Source organism: Hylobates moloch, unplaced genomic scaffold, assembly GCF_009828535.3.
Source record: "Hylobates moloch isolate HMO894 unplaced genomic scaffold, HMol_V3 SCAFFOLD_5, whole genome shotgun sequence".
Classification (NCBI taxonomy): Eukaryota; Metazoa; Chordata; class Mammalia; order Primates; family Hylobatidae; genus Hylobates; species Hylobates moloch.
In genome coordinates this window covers 80,122,536-80,132,999 of record NW_026652280.1, presented here as the reverse complement: position 1 = coordinate 80,132,999, position 10,464 = coordinate 80,122,536, and the positions used below count along the sequence as shown (strand labels likewise).

Sequence of the window (10,464 nt, the reverse complement as noted above, 5' to 3'; positions counted from 1 at the left end):
GTCCCATGATGCCCCGCGCCCCGGCCGCTCTGGCCTGCAACGTGTCTCTGGGGCGGAGGCAGCGGCAGTGGAGTTCGCTGCGCGCTGTTGGGGGCCGCCTGTCTTTTCGCTTGTGTCCCTCTCTCTAGTGTCGCGCTCGAGTCCCGACGGGCCGCTCCAAGCCTCGACATGTCGTACAACTACGTGGTAACGGCCCAGAAGCCCACCGCCGTGAACGGCTGCGTGACCGGTGAGGCTACCGGGGTCGGAGACCCCGGCGAGGGAGGGGAGCTGGGGGGAGCCGCGGCCTAGGGAGGCCCGCGGCCCCCGGGGCGGCCGGGCAGGAGTGGGCCCGGCGAATGGAAGGCGCTGGCGGCCGAGGAACCTCCTCTAGCACCGCGACCTCGAAAGAGTCGTCCCAGTACGCGCTTTTTGGGGGTTGGAAGCCACTCTTGAGGGTCCCCTTTCGTCCTGGGGAGGTCACTCGGCCTCGAGAACAGGGCGGGCCCAGTGAGAAAGAGGAGTGTGAGTTGGTTGTGCAGTGTCGTTTGGGCCCGGAGATTGGCCTTCTGTGGCCGGGAAAAGGGGAGGTGGTAATGACGACTTTGGGGTCAAGATTTTCCTGTGGGGAAGTCTGGGGGGCCCAGGAGGTGGAGGGATGTGAGGAAAGCCCGCGTTATCCCACAGAGGGAGGGGAGCCCTCTTCAGGCTAACCCCTTTGCCTGGGGCTGTTGTTTACATGAGGGCCCTGCTGGAGAAGAGGGTTTGGTTTGCCTGGCCCAGTGCTGGGTTTGCCTTGTTCACGATGCGCTTGGATTGTTAAGGACACCGATGTGCAGAACCCGGGAAGAGTCATCTTAACCCACATGCTCAGCTGAATATGCAGACCCCAAGCTGGCATGTTTATATACACCCTAATCATGATTCCAAAACAAAACTGTTGTTCAGAGTTGGAGGTAGCTGAGTTTGGGTGGGGGTATTGGTAGACTGCCAGGAGGGCAGGGGGTGTGGACAAAACAGTGTTTTCATATAAAGCTCTGGGACTTTTCTTCATTTGACTTGGTCTGTCAAATAAAAGTTTGTGAGACTTTAGATGAAGACTGGAAGAAGTGAACACTTTCTCCGGCATTCTCAATTAGAATTTACTCTATTACTGTAACTGTAATAGAGTAAAATTTGAGGGGCAAGAGCCATGAGAAGGGATTACGCAGTCATTGTCAGTTGGAGGACGCACGGCTCTTAGGTCCAGTCCAGTTTTCTTAGTCTGATTAGGGAAGTAGCTTTGTCGAATGCATGAACTGAGACTCTTTGAGGTGCCGGATTTGGCAAGAAGGGGAGTAGCTGGAAGGAGTTGGAGAAGTATGTGAAGTAAATGAGAATTCTGCAGGTATTTAGACGTAAGTGATAGGATTATTTTGAAGGGGTGGGAGGCCCTTCCCCGGAGTTCAAAAGTTAGAGGGTCTGTTCTTTCAGGACACTTTACTTCAGCCGAAGACTTAAACCTGTTGATTGCCAAAAACACGAGATTAGAGATCTATGTGGTCACCGCCGAGGGGCTTCGGCCCGTCAAAGAGGTGGGCATGTACGGGAAGATTGCGGTCATGGAGCTTTTCAGGCCCAAGGTAAGTGTTGCAGTTGGGACAAGCAGTGGAGGGAGAACTGTTGGTCGTAGGTTGTTTTATGTTATTTTTGTTTATTTATTTATTTTCTTTGAGACGGGGGTCTCGCAGTGTTGCCCAGGATGTCTTGAACTCCTGAGCTCAAGCAATCCCTCCGCTTCAGCCTCTGGAGTAGAGTAGCTGAGGGATTGTAGGCATGCGCCACCGTGCCTGGGCTGTGTTACGTTGTTTTGCGAATTCTTGGGATGGGTGGAATATGCCTTAGGAGAAAAACTCTTCTCTTTTTTCTCTCTTTGGATGGCAAATTTCAGTATGTACTCTTGACCAAGCTTTCTAGAAGTAAAAGGAGAGATTCATTAGGGAAACAATTATGAAGCTGACTTCTTTAGGAGGGAGAAATTAAAGCAGTTTGTTTCAGAGGATAGGCTACAGAGTGGGGCAGTCCTGGCTTCATTCCTTGTTAATTCTGACTTTAGGTGTCTCTTAAGGCACCTTTCAGATTAAGTCCCTTGGGTTGTTGTGAAGATGAAATGATTCAGTAACACAGGGCCTATCGTATAGCAAGCATTTACAGTTATGTTAACAATTACCAGGCCGGGCGTGGTGGCTCACGCCTGTAACCCCAGCACTTTGGGAGGCCGAGGTGGGTGGATCACCTGAGGTCAAGAGTTCAAGACCAGCCTGGCCAACATGGTGAAACCCCATCTCTGCTAAAAATACAAAAGTTAGCCGGGTGTGGTGGCATGTGCCTGTAATCCCAGCTACTTGGCAGGCTGAGGCACAAGAATTGCTTGAACCGGGGAGGTGGAGGTTGCAGTGAGTGGAGATGGCGCCCATTGCACGGTGACACAGCGAGACTCCGTCTCAAAAAAAAAACAAACAAAAAAACAATTACCATCAGTATTTTCATTATTTTAGCGCAAATGTTTTCATCCAAATCACCACCACATTGCTTTATGATGTCTTAGCTGAATCTGGCAAGAAAGCAATGGGTTCAAAATTTTAATTATAACCCTTTGAACAAAGCAGTAATTTTTTGAAGTCTGTGTTAAATAAGTAGGACTTTGTTGATCCATTTTAGCTTCTGTTGTTATTCCCACATTTTTTTTCTCTTTCTTCAAATACTTGGGGAAGAGTGGAGGAGGCATTACATTCATCTTTCAGAATTTGAATGGGATGATTGAGATTAGCTTGCGATTGAAATAGATGAAGACTTTGTGTGTAGAACAGAGAGATGGAGAATCGTGAAAGTGAGAACTAGATGTTTACCAGCTTCAGTTCTGGCTTTTTGTACATGCCCTTAGGGTGTATGTGTATCTAGTGTGGGTTATAAGCTCACCATGTATTTTCTCTTTAGGGAGAGAAGAATTTGGAAAATTCTTAAAGAATTTGGTGTGCTTAAAGACTGGACAGGTTGTTCCTGTTTTAAAAAGAACCTCTTTTGATAGCATAATATTGGTTTCCAGGGGGAGAGCAAGGACTTGCTGTTTATCTTGACAGCGAAGTACAATGCCTGCATCCTGGAGTATAAGCAGAGTGGCGAGAGCATTGACATCATTACGCGAGCCCATGGCAATGTCCAGGTGAGGTGGCTGCTTTAGGCCAATGAAACTTTTCTAAGTAGGGCTGTCATGATTCATGGAAAAAATTAAAGTGCTGGGGGCAGCTCTCTATCCGATCAGAGAAATAAGGAGAAGACACTATGGGTTTGAGCTTTTTGGAGAAAGGACTCCTGTAGTTCACTCAAGGCCCAAGGGACAGGGTAATAATTCATTGAGATTCAGTGTTTTGCGAAAAAGGCATGCACTGACATTGGGGCTCCAACTATTTGGCCTATCAAATAGATCCATTAGTTTTACTACCTCTCCTAAAATTTTTCTGTGCAAGTGGTGCCCAGTGTCCTCTGTTGCTCTGTGGATGTTGAGGTTCTTCCCTAATCCCAATTTTGTTTCTCAGGACCGCATTGGCCGCCCCTCAGAGACCGGCATTATTGGCATCATTGACCCTGAGTGCCGGATGATTGGCCTGCGTCTCTATGATGGCCTTTTCAAGGTTATTCCACTAGATCGCGATAATAAAGAACTCAAGGCCTTCAACATCCGCCTGGAGGAGCTGCATGTCATCGATGTCAAGTTCCTATATGGTTGCCAAGCACCTACTATTTGCTTTGTCTACCAGGTACTGGATCAGGAAGAGAGAGGGAGAAACTGTGAGGCTGATGTGATAGGAGTTGTTTTTGCTAACTGGCATGTCTGTGTTTGGTAGGGTAGAGAGAAGTGTTTAATGTGTTTGTCCTGAAATGTTTTGAGCAACACAATTAATATGGGTCAGACTTTCATTGCTTCTTGAGTGCAGTAGTACTTATTGTGGAGGCAGCAAGCTCTCTGGGGCTTGTAGCAGGTTTTAATCCTGAGATTATACTCTGGCTGTGGGCCTTGGGAGATTTCATAGGATGACCCAGTTTATACTTTGATTCTCTTACTGGAGTGCTAGGGGATTATTAAAACTTAGCTGTCAAGAAATTATCTAGATCTTTCCTTTATGTTAAGCAAAGAGAAATTGTCTTGGTGATGCCTTATATGTGTTTTTTAAGAAGAGGTTTACATTTTGTCCAGTAATCACTTACTGGTGACTTGCTGGCTTATTTTTATTTTATTTTATTGTTTTTTTTGAGGCAGAGTCTCACTCTGTTGCCCAGGCCGGAGTGCGATGGCCTGATCTTGGCTCACTGCAACCTCTGCCTCCTGGGTTCAAGCGATTCTCCTGCCTCAGCCTCCTGAGTAGCTGGAATTACAGGTGCGCACCTGGCGCGCCCACCACGCCCAGCTAATTTTTGTATTTTTAGTAGAGACGACGTTTCACCATGTTGGCCAGAATGGTCTCGAACTCATGACCTCGTGATCTGCCCGCCTCAGCCTCCCAAAGTGCTGGGATTTCAGATGTGAGCCACCATGCCCGGCAACTTGCTGGCTCTTAATTTCTATTTTAGTCTGTGCCTAAAACTGTAGTAGAGCTGATCCTGGGCAGCTGTTCTGTGGTCCAGATCTGTTAAGCGGGGGTGGGGTGGTAGAGCACCAGACTAACATGCTAGTATCTTGGTAAAATCTCAGCCCTTTAACAAAGGGCCATGCAGCGTACGATCATTTCATTTGCATGTGGCTGAATAAGTGATGGAAGGAAATGATAGTCCAGTTCCACATAGAGTGTGTGGGCACATAAACAGTTTGATAGCCTTGTTATGTATTGGAAGTGCTGATATATTTTTGTATATTTCTTAGTATTACTGTAGTTCTGAGGCTATTGGAATAAGACCCAATTGAATAAGGTTGAAACCAGGAGATTTTGTTTGATCTTACTAAGTATGAGTTAAATAAAAACTTAGAATTTCTCTCTGTTCTTTAGTTTTGTAATATTAGGTCATTAAAACTTTGATGTTGTTGATTATTCAAGGCTGGTTGTTCTCAGCTTCAGGGCTGCCAGTTGTGATCAGATCTTCATTTCTGCGTATGTGTCTCAGAGGCCCAAATCCACACTTGAACTTTTTGCAAAGTTGTGTCATAACCCTACTCATTGATGGGAAAATGTTTTCATCAGCCAAAAATTACTATCTTCTGTTTTATGCCAAAAATTCAATTTGACAAATATTTAGGTACTTAATGCTATGTGAAAGGTATTCATGCTTCAGGAGCTGTAACAGTGACTAAGATGTGATCCCTGCCCTGAAACACATTGCTGAATTCCTTCCATAACTTCTTTATTGAAGCCGTCTTCCGCTGGCTGAGTGTAGCTTTCTTCCGGTCCCTGCTCTTTAGCATCTTAAAGGTGACCTTGGCAGTCCCAGGACTGACGTGAGTCATAATTCAGAAAAAGGAGGGGAAGATGGTGTTGACAATGACAGGACTGAAAGTTTTGACAACTTTAGCAGAGCAATCAATTGTGTTCTGTCTCCCATTATTCCATCAGAATGCTTTTAAGAATTGTATCAATTTAAAAAAAATCTCATAGGTGTAGCTTATCAATGCGTGTTTCACTTAGCTATTTTGTAAGTTTCTTGAGGCTAAGGAACACACACAGGCACACACACAGTATCTCTTTTTTTTTTTTTTTTTCTGAGATGGAGTCTTGCTCTGTCGCCCAGGCTGGAGTGCAACCTTTGCCTCCTGGGTTCAAGTGATTCTCCTGCCTCAGCCTCCCGAGTAGCTGGGACTGTAGGCATGCGCCACCATGCCGGCTAATTTTTGTATTTTTAGCAGAGGCGGGGTTTTGCCATGTTGGCCAGGCTGGTCTTGAATTCCTGACCTCAGGTGATCTGCCCACCTCAGCCTTCCAAAGTTCTGGGATTACAGGCGTGAGTCACTGTGCCCGGCACACAGTATCTCTTATAGTACCTAGTGCAGTGTGACAGGTTCATTTTTCTAATTCTTTAAACCTTTCTTGGTTGGTTGCATTGTTAGGAATGGTAGATCTCAGATGCTGCAGTCTACCTAGGAATTAATCCCAGGCTCAGCTGGTGATTGTCAGTATACTGATGGATAAGGGTGGGAGGGCTGACATGACAGGACTGTCAGATGCTGGGTGGTGGTGGCTTGTCCCTTACAGCACCTCTGTCTAGCCCAAGGCTTACCCTTCCTAAGGGCTAACCATTTCACCTTTCCCCCGCAGGACCCTCAGGGGCGGCACGTAAAAACCTATGAGGTGTCTCTCCGAGAAAAGGAATTCAATAAGGGCCCTTGGAAACAGGAAAATGTCGAAGCTGAAGCCTCCATGGTGATCGCAGGTTGGTTGGTGGTTTAGGAAATGTGCCTCTACCCGGGTCTAGGCTAGTTCCCTGTTCTTGTTCCCTCCCTCACCTTCTCTGCCCTTCGTGTTGGCGCTCAGTATTATTGAAGGTGTGCATTGTTTACCACTCCTTTATGTCGTCTTTCTCTAAATTGTGCTTCGTTTTTTTCTGTCTTTGAGATTTTCTGTTTTTCACTCCCCCCCCTCCCCAAAAAGTATAACTTATCTTTTACTTGGGGGGAGGGATTGACTATAAAACATTGAGATTGATTTGCACAGTGCCATATGGAAATGAGTCTCATTATTTTATTGCTGGGCATAACATTTAAAACTGAAAGGAAGCCAGGATCTGTAGTCCCAGCTACTCAAGAGGCTGAGGTGGGAGATTCACTTGAGCCTAGGAGTTCGAGTTCAGCCTGGGCAGCATAATGAGACCCCATCTCTAAAAAAAAAAACAGCAACAAAAAACTGAAAGGGAGCAATAGAGCTTATCTGATTTCTTTACCTCATAGATGAGGAAACAGGGCCAGAGGGACCTGCCCATGCCTGTCCATGACTGACAAAGTCTGGGCTAGAATCCAGGCCTCTTCACTCCTTGTCCTAAGTCTGCCCCTACATTATGTTTGTCTCACTCAGTAGGGAAGTTTTAAAACTCTTAAAAGAAAATTGGCTCTTCTCAATGGTAGCCCTGATAATGGGGGAAAGTTAAGCTAAGGAACAAGAGTGGAAACCAGGAAGAAAAAGTAAAAGCTTTTACTTGGAAAGGATTAGAAGTTGAGAAGAAAAATGGGGGAGAATGTACGGGGAAGAACACGGAGAAGACTCCCCACCCACAGGAATAGTCGAACACCAGAAGAGTGGCAGTAAAAATACTACCAGGATTAGATAATGGCCAGTCAACAAATTCTAAGAGTCTCGTAAAGGCTATCATGTTCCCTGGGCTTTGATGTCCTTTTTAAAATAATGATGATCTTAAAGTTTGCCTTGGGGCTAACTAAACCTGTACTCTTGCCAGTCCTGGTTTGGCAGACCCAGAGTGCTGAGCATTCTAATTTTGCTGTCTTCCCTGCAGTCCCAGAGCCCTTTGGGGGGGCCATCATCATTGGACAAGAGTCAATCACCTATCACAATGGTGACAAATACCTGGCTATTGCCCCTCCTATCATCAAGGTGAGCGCAGTCCTCTACCTTTTTTTCCTTTTCATCTTTTCTTTCCTTGTCCTCACCTTGCTCCTCCCTTTCTCTCATTTGTCAAAAGGAGATTCACAGATGCCTGTTACACAATTTACTATGTATATAAGATATTGTGTTGGCCATTGGGAATACAGAGAGAGATTAGCATGGATTTGCTTACAGAGAGCTTGCTTGCTAACTTAGATAAATGATAATCAAAATAGGCTTCCCCTTTTCATTGACTGGGGCAACTTTTTTTGTCAAAGAGACAGGGTCTTACTCTGTTGCTCAGGCTGGAGAGCTAGAATGCAGTGGCATGATCGTAGCTCACTGTAGCCTTGAACTGGGCTCAAGTGATCCTCTTAGCCTCCTGAGTAGCTAGGATTACAGGCATGAACTACCACATGGGGCAACTTTAAGAAGGGAAAATTTTGGCAGTTTCTTTCTTTTTTTTTTTTAAAACGGAGTTTTGCTCTTGTTGCCCAGGCTGGAGTGCAATGGCACGATCTCGGCTCGCTGCAACTTCCGCCTCCCAGGTTCAAGCGATTCTCCTGCCTCAGCCTCCCTAGTAGCTGGGATTATGGGCATGTGCCATCATGTCTGGCTAATTTTGTATTTTTAGTAGGGACGGGGTTTCTCCATGTTGGTCAGGCTGGTCTCGAACTCCTGACCTCAGGTGATCCGTCCGCCTCGGCCTCCCAAAGTGCCGGGATTGCAGGCATGAGCCACCGTGCCCGGCCGTAATTTTGGCAATTTCTATTGCATGTAATGTTTTCAGGGCTCAAGTCGTATAAAGTAATATATTGATAAATTATAAAGGCTAAAAAAGTCAAAAATTTCAAGGACTTAGAATATCAAGTTGTAAAAATTAAGCCTTAAAAGTTTCATTTTACTTTCTTTTGGAGAAAAAAGAACAAAATCTAGCTGGCTACAGTGGCAAGTGCCTGTAGTCCTAGCCACTTGGGAGGATGGCTTGAGTCCAGGAGTTTAAGGCTGCAGTGCACTGTGATCATGCCTGTGAATAGCCACCATACTTTAGCCTGGGTGACATAGAAAGACCCTGTCTTTAAAAAAAAGAATCTGTGGTAGCATTGCCACAGTGGTAGGGGGTAATTAGTGGTATTAAGAATAAATAACAACATTTGTAGTAGCATGCATAGTTCAGTAAATTTTGGCAGCAGCTTCCTATTCTGTGTATTTCTATTTTCCTGCAGAATGACGACATATCAGTAAACATATAAGATATATTGATGGAGCTCCTCAGAAAATTATCTTCAAAATAAAAAAGCTCCCCATTTTCTATTAATGGGGAATAGGAACTATCCTCATTTTCATGTAATGTTATCTGAGCTATTTGTCTGCTGGTAAAATGGCTGGGTTTGGTAAAGGGAGTGGTCCAGTAGGGTTTGTTTTCTGGTGTAAAGATACTGAATCTCTAATGACTGTTTACTTCCCATTGGCAGCAAAGCACGATTGTGTGCCACAATCGAGTGGACCCTAATGGCTCAAGATACCTGCTGGGAGACATGGAAGGCCGGCTCTTCATGCTGCTTTTGGAGAAGGAGGAACAGATGGATGGCACCGTCACTCTCAAGGATCTCCGTGTAGAACTCCTTGGAGAGGTAGAACTTGTTCTCCCTGTTCCTCTACGGTGTTCTCTAAGGTTTCTAAAGACACCAAATGTGTGGTCCCACACCTCAACTCTGGGAATTATGTTACTTAACACCTAACAGCAAACTGTTGTCCTGCTGTGGAAGTTGACTGTTGAATGAGTTAGGTATTGGAGCATCTCACAGGATCCTGTCATCATCTACCCAAGCAGCCTGTGAGAAAAGGAAAAGAAAGGGAAACAGAAAACTATATAATCTGGAATTAAAGATCAATCTAGCTGGTTTCGGTGGCTCACACCTGTGATCCCAGCACTTTGGGAGACCGAGTCAGGCAGATTGTGTGAGCCCCAGGAGTTCGAGATTAGCCTGGGCAATATGGCAAAACCCCATCTCTACAAAAAGTACAAAAATTAGGTCGGTATGGTGGTGTGTGCGTGTAGTCCCAGCTACTCGGGAGGCTGAGGTGGGAGGATCACCTTAGCCCGGGGAGGTTGAGGTTGTAGTCAGTGAGCCATGATCGTACCACTGCACTCCAGCCTGGGTGACAGTGAGACCCTGTCTCAAAAAAAGAAAAAAAAAAAAAAAAAAAAAAAAGATTATTGCTGATTTCAGTTCTGGGAGGAGGTTCCCAAAAAGTTTAATATTAATACTTAGGCAGTATCTTTTGGAGCAGGAATATGCAAGACAAATTACAGATTTTTCTGAGTGTAGGGATGCAACAGATGAAGAACCAAAAACTTGAGAGATTTAGAAACATTTGCTTAGTGTGACCGGGGAATTTGAAACAGAACTGTTCTGAATTACGGCTGCAGTTGGGAGTTTTCTCAGCAGAAGTCTGAGATGTGGGTAGTATCTAGATCCCACGTAGAGTCCATTCTCATTTCTTTCACGTTGCTGACTTTCTTCCAGACCTCTATTGCTGAGTGCTTGACATACCTTGATAATGGTGTTGTGTTTGTCGGGTCTCGCCTGGGTGACTCCCAGCTTGTGAAGGTGAGAAGACACTTGTTTCTGGTGTCTCTTTTGCTGTCCTCACTGTTTGTTCATCACATTTCTCCTATGTTTGGTGCCTCTCAGAATCTCTCCATTTTATCCACATCCCTATATCCAGCTTTCTACTTGGTTAATTTAACATCCTACCCCTGATTAGTTCTTTGTCTTTGTGGTTCATTCAGCAAATTTGCCAGGCAAGGTGCTAGGTGCTGTGGATACATTGATGAACAAGACCCAGCTCCTACCTTCAAATAGGTCATAGTTTAATGTAATGGACTTCTTCTAGAATATGAAAATTTCGGACCTTCTCT

At 45.3% G+C, this 10,464-nt stretch overlaps 1 protein-coding gene across 1 annotated transcript in view; it reads left to right on the top strand.

The window, feature by feature from the left end:
• Positions 1-14: 14 nt before the first annotated feature.
• Positions 15-10,464, top strand: part of DDB1 (damage specific DNA binding protein 1) — a 33,372-nt gene continuing 22,922 nt past the window's right edge. Inside the window, exons 1-8 of the mRNA XM_032153007.2 lie at positions 15-229; positions 1,453-1,601; positions 3,065-3,181; positions 3,555-3,776; positions 6,261-6,375; positions 7,450-7,547; positions 9,014-9,172; positions 10,070-10,153. Coding sequence (XP_032008898.1) covers positions 169-229; positions 1,453-1,601; positions 3,065-3,181; positions 3,555-3,776; positions 6,261-6,375; positions 7,450-7,547; positions 9,014-9,172; positions 10,070-10,153 — 1,005 coding nt within the window. The 5' untranslated portion in view covers positions 15-168. The remainder of the gene's footprint in view (positions 230-1,452; positions 1,602-3,064; positions 3,182-3,554; positions 3,777-6,260; positions 6,376-7,449; positions 7,548-9,013; positions 9,173-10,069; positions 10,154-10,464) is intronic.